The sequence below is a fragment of the Hirundo rustica genome, chromosome 17, assembly GCF_015227805.2.
Source record: "Hirundo rustica isolate bHirRus1 chromosome 17, bHirRus1.pri.v3, whole genome shotgun sequence".
Taxonomy (NCBI): Eukaryota; Metazoa; Chordata; class Aves; order Passeriformes; family Hirundinidae; genus Hirundo; species Hirundo rustica.
The window spans coordinates 8435385-8456832 of NC_053466.1; the positions used below are offsets into that span (position 1 = coordinate 8435385).

At 39.1% G+C, this 21448-nt stretch overlaps 2 protein-coding genes across 3 annotated transcripts in view; one reads left to right on the forward strand and one right to left on the reverse strand.

Moving 5' to 3' along the window:
• PI4KA (phosphatidylinositol 4-kinase alpha) overlaps positions 1-21448 on the reverse strand; it is a 52503-nt gene that overhangs the window by 22214 nt on the left and 8841 nt on the right. The window contains exons 9-19 of one of the 2 annotated variants that reach the window (XM_040081196.1): positions 21379-21444; positions 20305-20401; positions 19737-19928; positions 18933-19033; positions 18064-18193; positions 17204-17336; positions 16458-16553; positions 15604-15787; positions 14780-14883; positions 13680-13848; positions 11764-11814 (exon numbers count right to left, since the gene is read on the reverse strand). In XM_040081196.1, coding sequence (XP_039937130.1) covers positions 11764-11814; positions 13680-13848; positions 14780-14883; positions 15604-15787; positions 16458-16553; positions 17204-17336; positions 18064-18193; positions 18933-19033; positions 19737-19928; positions 20305-20401; positions 21379-21444 — 1323 coding nt within the window. The remainder of the gene's footprint in view (positions 1-11763; positions 11815-13679; positions 13849-14779; positions 14884-15603; positions 15788-16457; positions 16554-17203; positions 17337-18063; positions 18194-18932; positions 19034-19736; positions 19929-20304; positions 20402-21378; positions 21445-21448) is intronic. The other variant, XM_040081198.2, reaches the window with a different exon arrangement.
• SERPIND1 (serpin family D member 1) lies at positions 1013-9449 on the forward strand. The gene is made up of 5 exons (XM_040081199.2): positions 1013-1170; positions 2773-3641; positions 7228-7501; positions 8411-8555; positions 8929-9449. Exons 2-5 carry the CDS (start codon positions 2789-2791, stop codon positions 9118-9120), a joined length of 1464 nt encoding a protein of 487 aa, XP_039937133.1. The 5' UTR covers positions 1013-1170; positions 2773-2788; the 3' UTR covers positions 9121-9449.

The window sequence follows — 21448 nt, forward strand, 5'->3', positions numbered from 1 at the left end:
GAGAGCACATGGTCCTTTAAACTGCACTGAAGACAATGCCATGCAGCTTTGCTTCAGTGTAAAGGAACTCCAAACTAAATAAATATTAGTCAAAAGCACTTCTGGCTGCTATTGTTTATCAGCTTTGTGGAAATACATTGAGGCACCAGTTGGGGATCTTTCATTGTTTGCACCCACGCACAGAATGACATCAGTTCAGAAGAATTTACTATCTAAACAAGCAAGTAAAAGAGCATTATTTTCAACACATTTATTAAAATTCTGATAGTTTTTGCACCAACAGCTGCTACCACTGGAGGAGCAGTATATCCTCTCAGCCAACATGATATACAACTTTAGATAAATTTATATCACAAAGATCATACTGTGTTATCCTAAGAAGAGTTAAAGCACAGGCAGTGTATAAAAAAGTAAAAGAAATTGTCCATTAAACCACAAGCTTTATTCAATATGACTGTATATTACAACTGTAAACTTTATTAACAAAATGTTACATTCTAATCTAGCGTGAAGAAGTTTTCTCTAACCACAATAATTCTCTCTGAGAGCCAGCAGTACTTCAGTGAAACCTTACATAAAGCCAGCTTTGGATGCATTTATAAATCATGAGGGAGATTAGTCATTTAAAAAGGAACAGCATGAAAAAAATCTCTCTATTATAATAAAATCAGTCTGAGTTTAAGCTGGTGAACAGCACTATGGTAAAAAGCTCTTTGTACAATGGAAATCTTTGCACCAATACAACACCAGCTGAAGAAAGCCCATCACAACCACAGAGGCCTCAAACACATTTGCATTAAGATGCTCCCCTGTCCCCCATTTCAGCACGAAATAGCAGCTACAGAGCTTTTCCTGTCATTAACAGTCAAGTTTATGTTCGTGCTTGACTTTGAAACTTTACATACTCTGATTTTTGCTCCAAGACCTTCCTGAAAAGGGAACAAGTACCTGCAGAGCTATAAAAGCAGTTCAACAAACAACAGAGAATTCAGCAGAGATCACTAGGCAAGGGAGGGATTTTGGCTGACGAAGTAAGTTTAGCAGTGTTTGGTTTAGAGAATGTTTACTTTGGGAGATACACAAAAAACCAGCGTCAAAGTTCAGATTTAAACCCTGCCGTTCCCTTTACTTGAGCTTTTCAACACATCCTTCCCCTGCACTGGCTTAAAGGTAAGCTTCATTTACCTCTCCTGTTATTTTGGGTAGATCTCATCAAAGACATACATATTGCAGAGAAGGGGGATGTTTTGCCTGTGTAAGTGCAGCTGAGCAATAATTGAACTTTGGTGAAGGCGAGAATGTAAAGCTGGGAACACAGACAGCAAATTCCGCTGTGCCAAGAGCAGAAAATGTTTATCAATGGTTACTGGAGAGAGTATCTCAGCCCTAAGGGCCTGACTTCTGGGGGCGGGGAAAAAAACTAATGAATTTATGGAGAAACAATTAGAAAAAGAGTGACTCGAGGTGTTCACTCACAGCATAAAACATTTTCATAAGCATCTTATTTGCATCCTTCATTTCTGCAAAACAATGTGCTCTTTTGTATGGGAGGATCACCTTAAATTTTTAGGATTTAAAGCAAATTAGTCTAGGGGAGAGTTTCAAAAATTAATGTCAGCTCAGTTATTTCAATCCTGTTACAACATGTTTGAAAATATTTTCCTTCAAGGTTTTCTTCACTGATATACAGGTCAGTGAACAGGTACAGGTATGTGAACCTTTATACTTTACAGAACAGCTCTCTTTCCTAACTTAAAAAGCATTTTAATCAACATCTTCTTAAGATTTTTGTTTTAACTGTATTCAGCATTTTGTCCTGTATTATATTGTAAATAACTGCCTTTTTACTCAAGAAAATGTATCAATTGAGATTAACTTTATAAATTCTGAAATTTATAGTGAAATAACTTTGTAATTTAAAGTGAAATACCTTTATAGTTAAGTCAGAGCAAAACCCAGGGCCTGGCATTCAGACACCCATTCAGTTTCAGCTGACAGATTTATTGAACACCTACATTTTGATATCTGATTGTTGCAGGGGGGAATGACACTTTTTAATATCTTTTTAAGATCACTTTAATTACAACACCCAATATTATGGTAAAAAGTCTCTCAGATCTACTTCTTGGTAGACAGCTTTACAGCTGAGTATGTCTGATGGATTCTCTTCAAATATGTACTGAAGAAAATTCTTGATTTGAAAAATACTCTTAAAATGCAACCAGATTGCTGCCTTGCTTTTCCAAAATACTCCCACAAAACTTCCATTTTTGTTGTAGCTACAGGATGTTTGTTTTTCAAATTTTTTAGTACATCTCAGCCTTCTGGTATGCTCCTGCAGGGGATTGGATTGGGAGTCCCTTTTCTTCCTACCAAGCTCAAATCTTCAAACTCAATTTCACATTGTACTTTCAGCACACGCTACTCAAAGTTAGCGCACAGTTTAAGCGTAACGGTTTAAAATAAAGAGTCCCACATATTCTGAGTAATGACTTTGGGACTGTTGAAATATGCCAGTAACAACTATTTGTATGGGAGGAGGCAACCAATCCTTTGGCAGGCTGGAGGCATTGTGTAAGCAAAGCCAATTACCAGTAAAACAGAGACTTATCCATCTCATCGACATCTGTTCCCCTAAAAAACACAGCTGTCGAATAAGGTAACTATAGATCCGCTGCTGAGACAGAAATCAGCATGATCCTAAAATCAGGGAATAGGTAACTAAAATTCAATCACCCTTGACCCTCTCAACTGTGGTATGTTGTCTTCCAGGCTTTCACCTCTCAGAATGAAGTTCCTATTTCAATTGCTTGCCCTTGCTCTCATCATAACCTCCACATTTTGCGGAGTCAAGGACGTCACTGAGCATTTTGAAAGCCTTAAAGGTGCACAGCCACACGAAAATGGGACTTATATGCCAAACCTACCACTCGAGTTCCACAGAGAAAACACCATCACTAATGACTTGATTCCTGAAGAGGAGGAGGAAGAGGACTATCTAGACCTTGATAAGATACTGAGTGAAGATGACTACAGTGATGTTATTGATGCTGCCCCACAGATGGTTTCTGAAGTTCAGCAAGGAAATATTCTTGAACTATTCCACGGCAAAACCAGAATCCAGCGCCTCAATATCCTCAATGCAAACTTTGGCTTCAACCTTTACCGCAGCGTGGCAGACAAGGCTAGCTCCTCAGACAATATTATCATGGCTCCTGTTGGTATTTCCACTGCAATGGCTATGATTTCCCTGGGTCTGAAGGATCAAACCCAGCAGGAAGTGTTATCTGTTCTTGGCTTTCAAGAGTTCATTAATGCCAGCAGCAAATACGAGCTCATGACCGTTCACAACCTCTTCCGCAAACTCACCCATCGGCTCTTCAGGCGCAACTTTGGCTACACACTGAGGTCTGTCAATGACCTTTATATTCATAAAGACTTCTCTATTCTCAATGATTTCAAAAACAATATGAAAACATACTACTTTGCTGATGCCCAACCAGCTGATTTCTCAGATCCCAGCTTCATAGCCAAAACCAACGAACGTATCTTGAAGCTGACCAAGGGATTAATAAAGGAAGCTCTTGTGAATATAAACCCTACAACACTGATGATGATTCTTAATTGTCTTTACTTTAAAGGTAAGACTCTTCTATTTCAATCTCAGTGATGGATTTTCTGTTTGCAATGCACTGCTATATGTCATTAGAAATCTCAGACAGAATTTAATGTACACTACAAAAAACCTACTGACTCCATCATTAGCAATCTGTATTATTAGCCCATTTTCTGCCTCTTTCTGTAGCACAACAATGCTCTGAAGTTAGTGGGTATTATATACACAGAGCAAATGCTTACTAGTTCCAAATCCTTAATAACTCACGGTAATACAGAAAAACAACACATGAATGCAGAATAGCCCCAGAAAGCCTAAGCTTTGTAGAAGCACCAGATGGGGAGGTATAGATCCATATGCAAGTCATTAGCCACATTCAGTCCTGGCATCACTGAAATGGTACTGGTTGATTTCAGTTAAAGCACTTAACATCTCTGAAGTATTCACAATTCATACAAATGACTACAAAGAATTTTAGCTTGAAGGAAGCAATTTTTTAATATGATCAGAGCGTGATCCTTGTCAACAAATCCCTAGAGCAGACCTAAGAGAATAACCAAACACTGTTCTTGTACAACTAAAACCAAACACATTCACTACATGGAATAATTCAGTTAATTCAGAATGAATGGTCTGCTGATACAGGCTCCATGTATTAGTAAAGGCTGAACAGTTAAAGAGGCCTGAAGTAAAGACTCTACAATATATTCTTATTATAAACCCTTATTTTCAATGTCTTGACATTTGAACTGAGAGCCTGTGGTGAGATTTTCAAGATGAATTACCTGCCTCAGGTTGAAAGTTTGTTAGTTTTTCAACAAACTTTTAAAATTATATTAAATGAGCAAGAGGCGGGAGCTGCCAGTGAAAGAACTGAGGATAAAAGGAAATCTGTTACTGACTGTTTAAGATTAGAATCAGATGAAGGTGATTTAAAACACAGGTAAGGAAAGACAGATTACCCCAGAAGGGTAACCAGGTTACCTGTACAACACACTCCTTTCCATAATTCTTAAAGGAGTTTATTTTTCCCCAGTTATATCCCTGCTTCCAGGAAACAAAGGCCTCTCTTACACCTGCCATCTCAGCAGGTTATCGAAGCACCATTCCTATAAATGTATCTTTTCCCACTCACTTGCAAGGAATTATTTCCTTGAATATCCACTTATCCCTAAAAGAATCTGAAGCAATCACTAGCATTAAATCCAGATCATCTCCTATTCTCAAGTACCATCCAACAGGCACTTACTTGCATCCTTGACTACATCCCTGATGATCATATCATCCTAAATACAGGGCCTGTTAAAGCACACTAAGAAAATGACTATACAAAGTGAAACAGGTATTTTTTAAAATATAATTTGGTGAAATTTGAAATACCCTTTGGTTTCACTCTGAAATTGTTAAATATCCGTGCCATCTCAAAATAACAAAAACACCACAAAAATAGACAACTGTGGTATTGGAACTCTGGAGTCATCAAGATCAAAAAGACTTTAGGGTTTTTCTCCTGCCCATGAAGTCCTGTTAGTCCAAATTGCCTTGGTGCCATCTGCTGAAGGCTGTCATCTCTAACCCTCAAAACAAAGATCAGTTCTCTACTTCTCTCATTCTTTTATCTTACAGTGACATTCTCCTGGGAATTCTACTTTCAGCAGAACTGAACTTTTTAAAACCAAGTTCTGCTCCTAGGTTTCTTAGTTTCCCCACTACTCCTTCTAACATGCCAAATTTTGTCCACATCTTTCCATTTGCACTCTTTTTAACACTACAGAAAAGTTTTGTTAAGCCCTGGGAACTAAGAAACCTATAAGCATTTTCAGATATGCAGAGATGCTCAGTACAAGCAGTGACTGAGTAGTGAGATACTTGGCAAACACTGTGAGGTTTCAAGCTCCTTTTACATTAAAGACCATCAAGAAACTACTGGAAACTACTTATGCTGGTGAGAAGCACATTTTATCTTGTATAGATGTCCAGCCTACCCCCCCCCATTCTGCACAGCTCTGAGTAAGCATTTATGAGCTTCCTATCAAGTAGGAGCTGGTTATTTTAGCCATAACTGACGAACGTTGACAGGTCTAAACTGCCGTGATTTTTTCTGAGATTCCAGTCACAAATGCAAAAGACAACATCTACCATCACAGATGCATCCAAAAGACATCTTGAGGGAAAATTCAAAACAGTCACAAAAGTCATAAAAGTCATAAAGTGCCAGCTGGTTTCAGCTGGCCACACAGCTCCTGCTGGCGATCAGTGTTCTTACCCCAAGACAAACACATTTACAAAACTGAATTTGAGAAAAACGTTCCCCAGCTCCTGTCTTTCACCAGGAAGAGCTGATTGTGTCTCCCATCCCTTGGAGGATGGCAGTGCTGCTGAAGCTCCCCTGGCCCACAGCAGCCCCATGTCACTGGCCAGCTGGAGTCCCACACCTGTCAATTCTGCTCCCTGAAAACCAGCCAGATACTGGGTTTTCCTTGGAAGTGAGACTATTTGTTTGGGAGCAGCATAATCCATTTTATACCCCATACCTTTCAGACTATTAACCACAGTCTGATCGCTTCTCAAACTGGTTCCCATCAGCCTCACATGTGCAGGAATTATTACAATGAAAGTTGGACTTAAGGCTTTTCTTTTCCACAGTAAATCTGGCAAAGTCAGACTAAAGAACCATTAAGATTATATTGTATGCTTTCCACACAGTCAGTCACATTCCTCACATGCTTGCCAACGATGACCTAAATTCCTGAGTTTTTACAGGAAATACTGGTAACCCTATTTCCACTATAATCTTCTAGCTTTGTCTGTCCCTTAAGAAATGATGTTTATTCCAGAGCCACAGTTCTATAAAAAGACCAACAGAACACTGCATTTAAAAAACCTTCTTTCAAACAGTCAATAAATATTTCTGGTATCCAGAGTATCTCCACATAAAAAGCTTCAAACCCTGATGGCAAAGCTTTCTGGGCTGCAAAAATGTGTTGGACTGCATTATTTGGGCATAAAGCTGTCAGACTTCAGCACATCTACAGGAGCCTGTTATCACATCAAACTGGCTCATAGAATTAAGCAGTCAACACCTCAACTCTTCAAGCTAAGACAGAAAATGAACCATACTGAATGGACTAAGATAGTAAAACGCATTCAGCATAGCATCTTTTATAATCTCATGGGAAATGATTCCAGCTCTTGCTTAGCTCGATACACCACTAACATTCTCCAAAGAGAACTGGATTTAAGCATCACATCTCTCAGAAAATACAGCTGGGTCAGATGTTCTGCTAGAGACAAATCCTAAAAACTATTTTGCATCTCTTGAAAGTTCTAGTTTCCTCATAGGGAAAAATAATACACACTAACCACATTCATATTTCTAGTTTGTGTTCACCTGCTTGTGTAATTCAGAGCACTCAAATCAGACAAATGTTAAGTTAGAATGCCAGGAATTTTGAAGTCACTTTAAAACTTGTCTTCTAATTCAGGCTTCACTGAAATCAACAACCTCCTGCAGTAACTCCCAATTCAAACTTGGCGTAAACCTGTTCTGGGAACATTTCATTAACCAGCCACCTTGGGGTTTTTATCTGTCTCCTGCACTGTATGACCAGGAACCTGGGAGAATAAGTTTCCAGTGGAAATGACGACGAAGCGAAGTTTCCGGCTGAACGAGAAGCAGACGGTGAAGGTGCCGATGATGCAGACCAAGGGCACCTTCCTGGCTGCTGCCGACCCCGAGCTGGACTGCAGCATCATCCAGCTCCCCTTCGTGGGCAACATCAGCATGCTCGTGGTGCTCCCACACAAACTGGCCGGCATGAAAGCCCTCGAAAAGCAGATCACACCTCAAGTGGTAGAAAAGTGGCAGAAGAGCATGACAAACAGGTATCTGCTGAAAAGCACATCTCGGTAAAGTCTTAATGTATTTTCTTGATGAGACTGATGGGGGTAAGTAAAGCATGCAGAGGATATATATATATATAGATAGAATATATTTTGATTAAAAATACAAAACCTAAACAAAACCTCCAGAAAATGGATTTATTAAATTAAAAATCAGGACTGGTGATCTCTCAAAATTTAAATACCATCAAGGATGATTGAGGTAATGAAAATTGTAATGAAGTTTCAAAATTCTTTCTATTGAGTATTTAATGATGTAGATTTAAAGAAAACACTCTTACTGATAAAGTTTACAATGAGAAGGAAAAACAGGACTGTGAAAATAACCGATTATTCTGCACCAATAATCTTGATCACATCAGCCTATGTTCAGTTCAGCACTGAGCATTTCAACAGAGCTGTAAAGGAACACATTCCACAATCAACAAAGGACATCACAATTATGGGAGAGGAAAATTAATAAAGCCTCCCTTGAGGAAGATGACAGAGTACATCTGTCTTCAGACTTGATAAAAAGACAAGATTTCATGTGTTATCCAGGAATTCAACTTATTTCTATTGTACACAATAAGTGACAAATCTTCAGTTTACCACTTCAGAAAATCTGACAGCTCGACACTTATTACAAGCATGCACTGAACTGATCAAAGTCACATACCTTATACACAAAAATAATGCAAATCATTATAAATGAAATATCAAATTAACAGTTTTTGCAGAGGAATTAATCTTTTAAAGTACAGTTTTAAAAGTCATGATGCTCAAGTTCTACATCTGTGTCCTGCTTGCTGAAGACAGCAAAAAATCCAAACCACAGGTCTGTAAAGCAAAGGAGCTGTTCACACACATATCTGCTCAATTACTTTTCCTTTTTTTGTTTATTTTTACTAGAACAAGAGAAGTGGTTATGCCTAAATTTAAGCTGGAGAAGACTTATAACTTGATTGATTATCTGAGATCCATGGGAATAGAAGAACTGTTCAATGGAAAAGGCGACTACTCTGGTATATCAGATGAGAAGATCACCATTGACAGGGTATTTACTGCTCAGTTCACCTCCTCTCTGACTAAACTCTATCACCCAATCATATGGCAGCACAGTAATAATATTGCACACTAAGCTAAAACAATATTTTTTTCCTCATCTTTCCTGGAGGGAGGTTGTGGGTCTGTCCTTGTCTGTTCACAGAATGCAGCACATGTTTAATGAGATGTCAAAGGCACCAAGTGTGGTGGTCAGCGAGGAACAGGCTTCTCCACAGAACAAACCCCAAAGCTTTTTGGTGCTGTGTAGGCTGACCAGCAAGGGCGTGGGACACGGAGCGGGGAAGGCCGTGAGCACATCATCCGTGTACTAAGGAGAGCCTCCATTCCTCTCATTTGTTTTCCTGTTTTGTTTGCCTGAACAGTTCAATCACCAAGGCACAATCACAGTGAATGAGGAGGGCACAGAGGCTGCAACAATAACCACGGTGGGGTTCATGCCTCTCTCCACTCAGATCCGCTTTGTCGTCGACCGCCCCTTTTTGTTCCTGATCTATGAGCACCGCACCAGCTGCCTTCTGTTCATGGGCAGAGTTGCCAACCCAGCCACATCTTAAAAGCAGAGAAGACTCTCCAACACACTCTGTTATATGTGGGCTGTATAATTACATGTTAAAATACCAGTATCGTAAAGGAAAATTTATTGTCATATTAGCCAATAAAGAAGTCACTGGTATAAAAAGAAAACATATTATCTACAGGTAGTTTCTCATGAATGGACTCAAAGCAGTAGATAATTTGACTGCAGTTTAAAATGGGTAGTGCCATGTATTGATACAAGTGTATTACTAGCAAAAAAACCCAAAAAACCCCACAAAGTAACTTACACTTTGTGTTTTGCATCAGTGTATAAAATGTAATCAATAAAGTATTTAGACTATCTGGAGTCTTGAAATTTAGCTCTGAATTTGTGCTAGGATGTCTGTTTATGATAAACAGGACTAAGGAAATCCTGAATACCTGACCAGCTATAGACACCTAAGCTTCTCCTGGACATTTTACACAATTTAACTTGAAACAGATGAAATGTATCCGTTCTTTCTTTTGCTTGCATCACATTTAATGTTCAGTGGATACACAGAATGTGTATTAAGATTCACACACAATGAGCCTCATGGACCAGTGTATCAAGTAATAGCAGGCAGAAATATCTGGGAGGAATGAAATACTAAGGGACTCACCACTTCTCCCTGATCTAACCTGTACTGCTTCAATACATCCTCTGATCTTCATTGGTACAAGAGCTATCAGAATTAGGCAAGCCTGGTAAATGATATAAATATCCTCAGAAAATCCTTTAGAGGGAAAGCAGTCAGCAAAATGCTCTTTTCACTGGCTCACTATCACCTAATCCTCTCTAGAAAAAAAAAGCCATTTATGGCAATCACTCTGTTAATATTCCAGTGCAGAGCTGATACTGAATAGGAAACTCAGATATTTCCCCCCATGACAGACAATTTTCAGTACTGGATGTGCACAACAGAAATCATTAACATTCATATACACATTTTATTGTTTTATCTGTATTCAAAAAGAAAAGCATACGCAAAAGCTTAAATATTCTTGCCCTAGGTTTAATTAGTTTATCAATGACTGAATGAGCTGGAACACCTGCAATGCAGGTTTTTGGGGACTCAAGTAAAGACAATTATTCAAGGCAAAGAGGTCAAACAGAAAAGCAAATGAGCTACTGCTCAAAACTCATGATCTTCACAGATTGTGCAAGAAAGTCAAATATTTGCTTCAACAACCATAATGTAACCATTAACTCTTGCTTCAGATTCTGGCCCTATCTGACTGCATATTTAAAGGTCACATTGGTTAAGAAAAATGCAGTTATCCCCAGCTATTCAGAACAAATCTATCATCAATAAAAATTTGAAACAGAAAAGTACTCCCATAACTTCTACATTAAGCCTCTAATAAGCACTGATCTTCTCTCAGTATGCAAGGAATGGCCCTGCTTTCACTCAAATCATCATCACTGACAGCTGACTAGAATATCCCAATGCAGCACTAGCTGGCTCATGCAAAAACTGAGCAACTGTTGAACAACAGTGGTCCAATTTATAAACTCACTTCTTTGAAGTTGGGAACTGGTCCTTGTGATCACTGCTGAATTTGGGGAGGGCTGATGTACAAAAACAGTGGAAGAGATATGGGAAGGAAGTCCTCTGATCTTTAGTGCTAATTTTACACTCTTCTCTTTGACAAGCTTCAGTGAAGAGGTTTGAGGGGGCACAGTATGAAATGAATGCTTTTTCCTGTCTGTTAATGGACATGCAGTACCAACAAGTTACAAGCAGGAGTCCTTACTGCAAGCATGGGATACATTTTTTCTCTTTTGCCTCACCAGCTGCGCAGGAAAAGTTCAACAGAATAATTCAGCTTCAGGAGGGAAACAAGCAGCATGATGCCTTTTGTCCTTCAGGAAGTTTGTCTATGGATTTTTCAGATGTGACTTTTTTTTTTGTAAAAGCTACAGCAGTTAGGCAAATAGTTCTACTGACCTGGTAACACGCATTGGATGTACCAAACTTTCCACTGGAGAGCTAGACCTACAATTTTTTCCTGAATGAACACTTGTACTTTGTTAAAAGATGGTTTTTCCACACAATATAATTACATCCAGGAGTGAACACAGATATGCTTCAGAATAAATGAGTCTGGCATGGACATCGGTGTCCTTGCACATTTCCTAAAATGATTTCAGCCTGACAGCCAATTCTCATTTCAGAAGGCATGAGACACATACCCGCTTCTTTATCAATGATTTTTTTTTTCCTTTTAAAAAGCAGAATTCATTTTGCTGCAAACTAAGATTTATTTTTCACTCTGTTTCTATTGTTTTTTACTTCCCCTCAGGCCACAGATATGTGTTATTTATTACACTGCATGCCAAACACTATTCAAAGTAATATTCCCTGCAGTATTTTTTAGCTCAAGAATCTCCTGAATTAATGGCTTGAAACAATCTAACACTGAATCATAAAAGATCCTTTCTTTTCAAGAGATTTGTCATTATTAAACAAATGGTTCACCCCCTTAGAGCAAGGTGTATCATTTTACAGTAGTACTACATTTCTCCGGGATGGTAACCTCTGCACTAGCAATCAAATCATTTTGCTTGAAATAGCACCAGTACTTGATCAATGCAAGAAAAATTATTGTTTGCAACAACTCATCCATTGGATACTCACCACAGCAATGACTGGAATAAGCACACCCAGGTTCCCTGCACTACTGGAGGCCTGGAGAAGAAAAAGGAAGCGTTCAAAACATCTACAAAAGCATTTCTAAGTACTTGCCATAAAACAGATTTCAAGCATCAAACATTACAAGTCTGTGTCTTGCAAAGAGATGTGCACAAGGACATCGACAGGACTGAACACACCCTGGAATCTTTTAACAAAGCTTTTCAGGTTTTCCTCATATTGAAGGGATTTTTTCCCCTGCCACCACACAGTTTGTTGATATTCAATAACTTCTAGAAAAATGATTACATTAAATGGGCGGCCACAAACAAGTATCAAATATTTACCAGAAGTTTCATTTTACTATCAAAATGAAGCCAAAAATAACAAGCCTGGAAAAAAGACAGGATTTTCAAGAATTTATTTAAGCAGGAGGAACAGCCTTTTCCACTGAAATATAAGAAACATAAGGAAAAGACGTATTTCCTTTGACTTTTTAGGACTTTTAAAATTGCAGCTATACAAGTGTGTTGGCTCCTGGCCAAGCAGAGTATTTAAGAACTGAAAACATTCATTGAGCACAGCACATCATTTCTCACCTTTTCTGATCAGGCAAACAGTGACGGCACAGACACCACTCTAAAGTCTTTCCCAACCTCCCATATCCCTCCACACCGGATTTGGGAAAGAGGGAATGCTCCAGCTCCCTTCTCACGAGAGAGAGACTGCTGGCCCCCCACAGATGAGGCAGGAAAGACAGCTTTGCATGAAGTGGAATAAACCAAAAGGAAGCAATTAAAAAAAGCAAGAACAAAGAAGGAAAGAAGAGAGCAATAGAGAAACAAAACCAAATAGTCTTCAGATGAAACAATAATGGTGCAGCCCAACTAAAACAAATTTCTGTTCTCTTTCCTGGAGAGTCAAGATAAGGCAAAACAAAAGATTCTCTTCTCAAGGTTTTTGAAGAGAATAAAATAACACAGAAGACACTCTAAGGGGTAAGGACAACTGGAAAAAATCACCATGGTTTTTTTGTCAACTTCAGGACAATCCACTGCTTCAGAGTCAGAGCAGAGATGCAAACTAACTGCAATAGCCAGAACCCAGCAGAACTACACAATTTCTGTAAAAGCCCCACTTTTTAGCATTCGTTTAAAAAAAAAAATGAAATATCAGCCTCTTTATGATAACACATGGCACTGAGGGTGAAGAAGATGGAATGACTTCCGTTCCTGGGCATACTCAGGGGACATCCATGCCAACTCTCAGCAACAGCAAAAGAAAAATAAAGTATTTTTTCTCCTCACAGAAATCACTTTTAAATGGATGAAAATAGAAAAAATAAATCACTGAACATTTTAATGGTTATCAAGCAAATTTTAGTGTGCTGAGAAGATGAGACATAGGCAAACAAAGAAAAATTTGCTTTTGTTTGGGGAGCACAGCATGTGCAGTGTTTTATCTCTTCTTGAAAATTAAGAAATCCCACCTTCAGAGTACCTTTCATAACTTGTACTCTGCATTGAGTAGAATGTTCTAGTGGAACTGCTCTCAGCATCTTCACACTGAAGAAACACTGCCTCCTAGCTCAATCCATCTGAAATCTGCCATCTCTCCAAACGCAGAATTGCACAGCTTTCAGTCAGGGCAGCAGTTTGTCTCCCATACCGATTCCAGAGCATCCCAGGTTTCCCTTTTGCAGCTCTGCCTCTGACACAGCAGTTGAGGCAGTCTCAGCTGAACTGCAGCTATCCCATTTTACCTGGGACACTCCACACGGATCAGGCAGCCCAGGCCTGCACTCACTGCACGACCAGAACGCGCTCCCAGGCTCAGCACAGCGTGGGTTTTCCCTGGGTGTTCAGCAGTGCCACCCACAGAAGGCACAGCTGCACACAGTTAAAAACCAGTGCATATCTGACCTTCAGTGCTGGTCCTTTTTCACTTGCTCTCTCACTGGCTCTCTTTCCTTCCAGCCCAAGCTGAACAAACAGCTCCAGCAAGTTCATCAGCAGCTCGTCCACAAGGTGCTCTACCTGGATGTTGGCAGCGATGTTGGCCAGGGCGTTAATGACTGCTAAGGAGCAGTGCCTGAGGAGAAAGAACAGTTACCAACAAGCAACTCCTCGGGTTTTATATTTTCAGTGTTTTCTTGATAATACTGATAGTAACTCTTGTAATAAGGCTACTGACATATTTTCACAGGTTTTTTTCTAGCTGTTTCTATGAGCAGCACATCACTTTACTGGCAATTGAAATGCAATTGGTATTTAAGTGAAAAACTATTTTTAAGTTGTGCCTTTGGAGGATGTTGCATTTATGATGCTGTCATGGCCACAAGGAAAGTACTTCCCTGTAGCAGACAAAAAGCAGCCGAGGGCAGTGCTTCTGTTTTGGGAAAGCTCTTGAGCAGAGGGATCAGAACACATATCAGTTGTTGAAGCTGAGACTGCATTGTTAAAACACACTGACAGGAACAGTCCTCCCAGCTACTGCCGCTCTGCACTGAAAGGTATCCAGCCCACCCCAACCACCAACAGTCAGTGATAATCTTTATTTCCAGTGGAGACAACAATGCATAACTTACATACAAAGAATTAAACTGTTAATGGTTTGTATTTAATGCCTAACAAGTACCAGGAGCACATTAAAAACAAAACAAACCACACTCTCAGCTTTTCTGGGCTAAGAGATTTAGTAATTAATTACTGTAATTTAGTAATTAATTACTGTAATCACAGATAACATAAGTCATCAATGTCAATTATCTTTCACAAACACTGACTCCTTACAGAGGTAAAAGCTATCAATGCTACCTGCAGTGAAAAGCATTTTCAGGAATCTCTGCATTTTGGAGTGCTAATATTTTTAAATTAATATATTTCTTTTTAACATCAAAGAACAGCACAATTTACAACCTTGTAATAAAGCTTGATAGTGGGACAAAGTGAAAAACCCCAAAGCAGCACAACAGGTATTTGATACAGTTTTCACACATTTAAGGCACACAGCTGAGTGTTACCTGTATCCATGGTCCTTATAGTCTTTCGTGGCAGAGTAAACAACTGAGCTTGCTTTAACACTGATTTGCTGAAATAGATTCCACACCTCCCCGTAAATGTATTGCTGCAAAAAACCAAAAGCAAATCCTTAAGTAAAGCTTATTGAATGCAATCCCTCTAAAGAACAGCTCTGTAAAATACTCCAAGAGTTACCACGTTCTTCAGATAGGTGTGCAGCCACAGCCTGAGCAATGATTTCAGCTTCCATGAAGCAAACAGTACCACTGCTTTTGTGAATGTTTTTAACTGGTCAAATTTTAGAAAATTTATTATGTTCTTTAATTCTGCCTTCCTGATGGAAACCATTTTTTCAGGCTTCTGAGTTCTGGCAATTAATTGCTTGTTCGAAGGCACAAATAACATTTGGAAAAAGTCAGTTAATCTTTGTATGGCTGAAAAATACAATCTTCCATACTTTTAAATGTATGAGCCTACAAGACTTGGAAAGTTAATTACTGATACAAAAAGAAAACACTCTCCACTTATTTGTGACAAGCCAAGCTTAAAAACTCAGTAACTTTTGAAAACATTTCAGTTTGGTGAGCTTTGTAGTCTTTCTTTTTAAGACTTATTTTCTATGGGGATACATCTTTACAGGGACAGCACTTTACACATCATCTCAGCTTTTGTTTACTGGTATCACAAAGACTGTCCAAGTGTCTACCTGTAGTGAAGAAAAGAGGAGCCTTAAAAGCCTTCTGCAAACGCACTTTCTAAAACACATTTCCATGTAACTAAAGGAAAGGTATCATGAACTGGCACTCTTGGCCAATCCTTTCCTTACATTCCCAGTGATGACCAAACAGCCGAGCTGATCAATGATGAGTACGTCAAGATGAGAAGGTGGCTGGCAGAACTTCTGCTGTAAGATCTGCAGGATGGGTTCCATTACTTTTGGGGTGTCCCTCAGTGCCACTGCAATGTGCCCTAGAGCACGAATTGTGTGGTCAGGAATCAAATGAGCTTCCCTGTTAGGAAAACAAACAAAACCCCCAATGTGATAAATGTAACTGTCCAACAGGTACCAAGACCTCAGTTACATTTCATATAAGTAACACTTCTTATACTAAATTTAAACATCGCTAACAGCTTTAATACTGCAACTCTATATATCCCCAACATTAGAGGATATACTTGCACAAGTTGATTTTTAAAATATAAAATAACCTCTCCCAAACTCATAATTGAAGAAATCTACACTAACCCATGAACAAACTGTTCTAAAAACAACAGTGAAAAGAGGCAAAAATGATGGGTAAAATACTAAGACAGTCAGACCAGCTACTACAGATGAGACTTCTTGGCTGGTGAGCAGAGCAAAATGCCACAAGTGACAAGATGTATCTAGCAGCAGAAACTTGAAGAGAAAGCATCACTCAGCTGAGGACTCAAAATTGGCTAATATTCACCCAAGATTTGCTGATTCAATCCCCCAAAACTGAATCCATAGCTCTCAGTATGAAAACGGGCTCAGCTCTGCAAAGACCTGGCATGGGAAGATCCTGACCCCATGCACAAGCCCATAAATCTCTGAGACATTTAATTCTAAACTAACGCTGCCAATACTTACATCTTAGAATAAGTCTAAGATTCAATGAGTGAAGGAAAAATTGGTTTCATGACTGACTGACAACTTACTTATCATTCTCCTGAGAGATGTACAGGCGGTTGGACAAACTGGCAAGAAAGGCCTCAACAATCACTGAATCTATGGTCAAGCCAGCTTTCAAGCACCTGGAGTAACAATGGACAGAAAAAACATAATGCAGCAATAAAACAAATCACGTTTAACTACTGTAAATGCATGCCATCTATATAAGGGAAGCAGGTTTATACTGAAGAGTAAGAACTGATTGCCAAGGAACACTGCAGACACATTTTAAAAAATGAGCTGAGTTTCTACTTCCGCTTTCTCCAGAAGCAATAATGATGGGAATATGCAATAAGGTAAATTCAGAATCCGCTGCTTTGAAAGCTTAATTCCTTGTCTCTAGTCACCAACTATGTCTTCCCTCTAGCTCTCTGTAGCTGTCTAAAAGGGAAGAGTAATCACTGCCCACACAAGTGTGTGACAATCCCTCTGTTACAGGAGGCTCACTCAAGTGACAACCTAAGCTGAAACAAACAAAAAAAAAACCTTACTGAATATCTACAAAAACACCTACCCACTGAAAATGGTGACTAGCAGACGTGGGAAGCAAACCAGTAAGACTGAATTATTATTTTACAGTTAGGACATAAACAGAACCAAGAGATGCCTGAAGGAAAATGAAGTCACAATCAAACAAGACACAAAGATTTCGTGGCAGCACCTTCTAAATGGGCAGAGGGCTTTTCTGCCAGGGAAACAGCACGTGCCCAGCACGGTGCCAGCCCCCTCTCACCTGCAGATGTTGTCTATGGCAATGTCACGCAGCTGCTCGTACATGGATGGCTGACCTTTCTTGCCAGGCATTACATTTAGAGTGGACTCTGAATGCTCGTTGGTGACACTAATCTTGATGTCATTCCCACCTACTAAGAACACAGGAGTACACAAATCAACACCACTTGATGAGCTATACAAGCCACTACTGCATTTGACTCTTCCTAAATTATTATTCCTAAATTTAGCCACTCACTACTTCACTGTTTGGCTCTAGCATTACAATACTGCTTTTGCATCAGCAAGTGATTTGAATTGAATGTTTTTCTTCTGGAAATCATAACTCGGTATTGAAATTTAAAAACTACAACAAAAACCTGCCCAATGCCAGGACAGTCACAGGGCTGGAGCAGAGGATGTGTATGGGGAGTCTGAGGAACGTGACCTAGTTCACTCTGGAGAAGAAGCAGCTTTGACAGACCCAGTGGCTGCCTCCCAAACTGCAAAGTAGGCTACAGGGCAGACAGAAGCAGCCTTTGTAGGAGAATTAGGCACAACAGCCTCAACTTGAAACAAGGGAGGTTCCAATTGGGTATGCGATTTCTTTTCCCTCACTATGAGAATAATTATGCACTGGCTCTGGCTGCAGAATTTCACCCAAGACAGAAGCGCTCAGTGTCAGCAGAACAGACACAGCAGTTCTACTGCTTACCCTTAGACACATTTCTACCACAATTTCATTTGCTTCCCTTCTCCCCATGTCCAAAAAAAATTGTACAATTCCACCTACAGCTGCACCATCACAAAATACCAAAAAGTATGGAAAAGCTACACAAGATGGAAAACAATCAGTCTGGAGCATAGGCTTTTTTCCTTTACCTGTGTGATATTGGCTGTGATATTTGTAAAGTTTCACAAGCACTGGGGAAGGTATCACAAGGAAGTCTCTCAATGATGGATTGACAGAATGAACCACAACAGGGAACCTCTCACACAAACGACCCAGACCCTAAAAAGGAAAAAAAAAACAAAACAAGACAAAAATAACAAAACATAGCTTTAGAATAAAACAACACTATTTTTATTTCAGCTGCAAGCTTGCAACTTCAGCTCAATATAAACAAACAGAAAACAAAACAAATCCTACATAGGTTTGAGAGATTCAATTTTTAGCAGAAGATTTAGACATTTTAAGCCTTTAACTGTTTTAGGTTTTTCCAGGGTGTGTCATATACCACTCAAGCCTTGCTGCTCTCTTCCTGGGGGTTTTCACAGGGGTTACATGAAATGAACTGCACTCTCCAAAAACAAAGTTACTGCACAAGTTTCAACACTTAGAGGAACCTGATAACTTACAACAAACACTACATTTTTAAGACTAGATAAGTGCCCAATAAAGACAAAAATTAGAATAAGCAAGGCTTAGTCTAAAACCCCAGTGACCTGCCAGTCCCAATATTTTAACTATTTGTGTAATGGACTAAAAAGCTAAATAGTTCAGAAATCAAATCCTGGTTAAAAAACCCTCATGAACATCATTCTTCATGAAGTAGTTGAGCTAAGAAAATTCTAGAAGTAGTTTCCAGTTTTCATACCAGACCTCTGATATCCAAATGTGGAACACAGTGATGGAAAGTAATAAAAATAGCAGATAAAGTGTTCCAGCAATCTGTAAAACTCCCCAAACTCTCATTCACTGATACAGTGAGTAATTACAATAATTAATGACAAATGCTGTAAAGACAGACCTGCAAACAGCAAATTAGCAGTGGCAAGTGGGCAATGATGACTTTGCTTGAGGTTTTTGACTGCAGCTTCTCTGACAATTTGATGCACAAGTTTTCTGCACCTTAAATAAAAAAAATATTTTCAATTTGTTATTAGGCCATACACAACCCAATGCTTACTGGAATTTCTAAAATAATGGAGAGAATTTATAAGTTTCAAACTTGTAGTATAAGATTTAGTGCTGCTTCTGCAAGAACAGTCCTAGAAACATAGCACCTGCACCAAACAGCTCTGTAAAACATTGTGACTGAAAGAGGGATAGTACTAAGAGCTGATTTTGAGCATACTTCATACTGAACAGAAATCAAATACTGCAATGTCCAAAAGAAAAAAAATCCTTCACATACTCAGCAGATGTAAGATTTATACAAGAAAACAGGGGAAAAGAAAGAGCCTCCCAGTCCTGCTAGCAAAGAAGAAAAAACATTTCCTTTAAAAGAGCCACTGAGAATTATTTAAGACATTAAGAGCAGTAAATAAAACACAAACTAGAAAATAAATAGCTGCATGCAATTCAGCATTTATGGCATGCCCTAGAGATAATTAACAGGAAGCTTCTGTTTCCACTTCTACAAAGAGAAGGCTAACTACTCAGCCAACCAATCTGACAACCTTTTGATAGAAGTTTTACTCTTGTATTCTAAAAGTAAAGAGCATTCCACTGAAATTTAGTGTTTTTCTGAGCACTGTCTACTCTGTAAGTATTTCTACAAGTCAGAACATAACAAACAGACACTGCAGAGACCAAAGAGCATTTTTCTTACTTTGCTCATCTTTCACAGCCCACACCATGAGATCCACACAGGCAGCATTGGCCTGGCAACGCAGTTTTAAGGGGCTCAGCTCGTTGTGCAATCGATCCACATCGTGGAGGATTTTCTGAACTTCTGACTGGCTGCTGTTGAATTGCTCCAGCACAAAATCATGGATTTCCTTCACAAATGAGTTGGGAAGGTCTAAAGAAAGAAAAGGAATCAATATTATACTGGAAGGATGGAAATCAGTGTATCAGAATAAAAGCATATATAAAAGTCATTGCTACATTATAAATTATATTATTTGGTCAAGTTTATGTCCTGTCTAAAAGATCAATATTGTGACAAAGTCCACCAGTGAACAGACAATTTAAATGCCATCTATTAATCCTTTTAATGGTGTCCAAAATATACTTTTCTTCTTTCATAGCACCTTTTTATAATGGAAACATTGCAAAATACAAATTTAATACCATAAGCAGAATTCCCAGGAAATGCAAAAGCAATGTTCAAGCACTCAATACAAGCAGATGATGCTTGTGATCCTAAACATAATGAAGAAAAACAAGTACAATACCTTTCATATAGTATAGTGTATCTCTCAGCATTTTAAACTGAGCAAGGTAAAGAGGGTCACTGAAGGTTTTGTAATAGAGATCTGTACTAGAACCCATCTGAAAGAGAAAAGAAGCAATCTGTTAGATTCAAAAGGAAGTCTTTTCCATTATACAAATAAAAAAAAACCTCACTCCACCTCCACAATGTACAAGAAGTAACCTCACAGCTTTTCCCCTCTCCACTTTTACCAAAAGTACAGCCATTCAATGCATTAAACAAGACTCAGTCACTGATTTGAAGAGCACGTCTGTTCCTCTAACAACAAGGCTAAAAGCAGAAAAGCAAAAAAGAGGGAGGACTCAAAGCTCTCACTTTACTGAGATGCAAAGAGAGGCTGAAGTTGTCTCCAGTCAGGCCTACATTTCAAACGCAGCAGCACTCGATGGGAGGCTGAGAGCAAGGCAGAGTCATTTCTGCACACATTTCAGCACACACGCCTTTCACCACAGCTTCATGCCCTGAGGAAATGAGGCAAACTCCATAAAATGTGGTGGAGACCGTGACAGAACTGCACCCAGGGGAGGGGAGAACAAGAAACAAGTCCTTGTTCTGAAATGAGGATTCACAGACCTAAAGAACCAACTCTGCCAGCTCTGAAAGCCCAGGAGCTGCAACGCTGACAAACTCACAGAAATGGCTCCTGAAAGAGCAGCAGTGATTTCCAAGCCACAAACTGGAAACAAACAATGCACTTCATATATGTGAAAAGAGACAATGGAACTGCAATATGCAAGAAAGATCTTAGTCTACAGTAAACCAGTTTTGGGCACCAATGCTGTAATTTATTAGGACAACAGAGCTAACGTAGGACAATAACTATTTCCTCCTCAATTAGTGAAAAATATCACCCCCCTTCATCATTTTACACAGTCCAAGGCTAGATTTAAACCACTGAAATAACTGTTCAAAAAGGAAATTAGTATCCTTTTGCAAAGAGAAGGCATACCTTACATAGGTAAAATACTAATTTTGCAAGTAGTAAGGCAAAAAAATGAAATAGTAAAGTTATTAAAGGAGGAAGGTAAAACCATACCTCTGCAACTTCAGTTATGACTGCATCTAAGGTCTTCAGAAGAGAATCCTCAACGATCTGCTTTACCTAT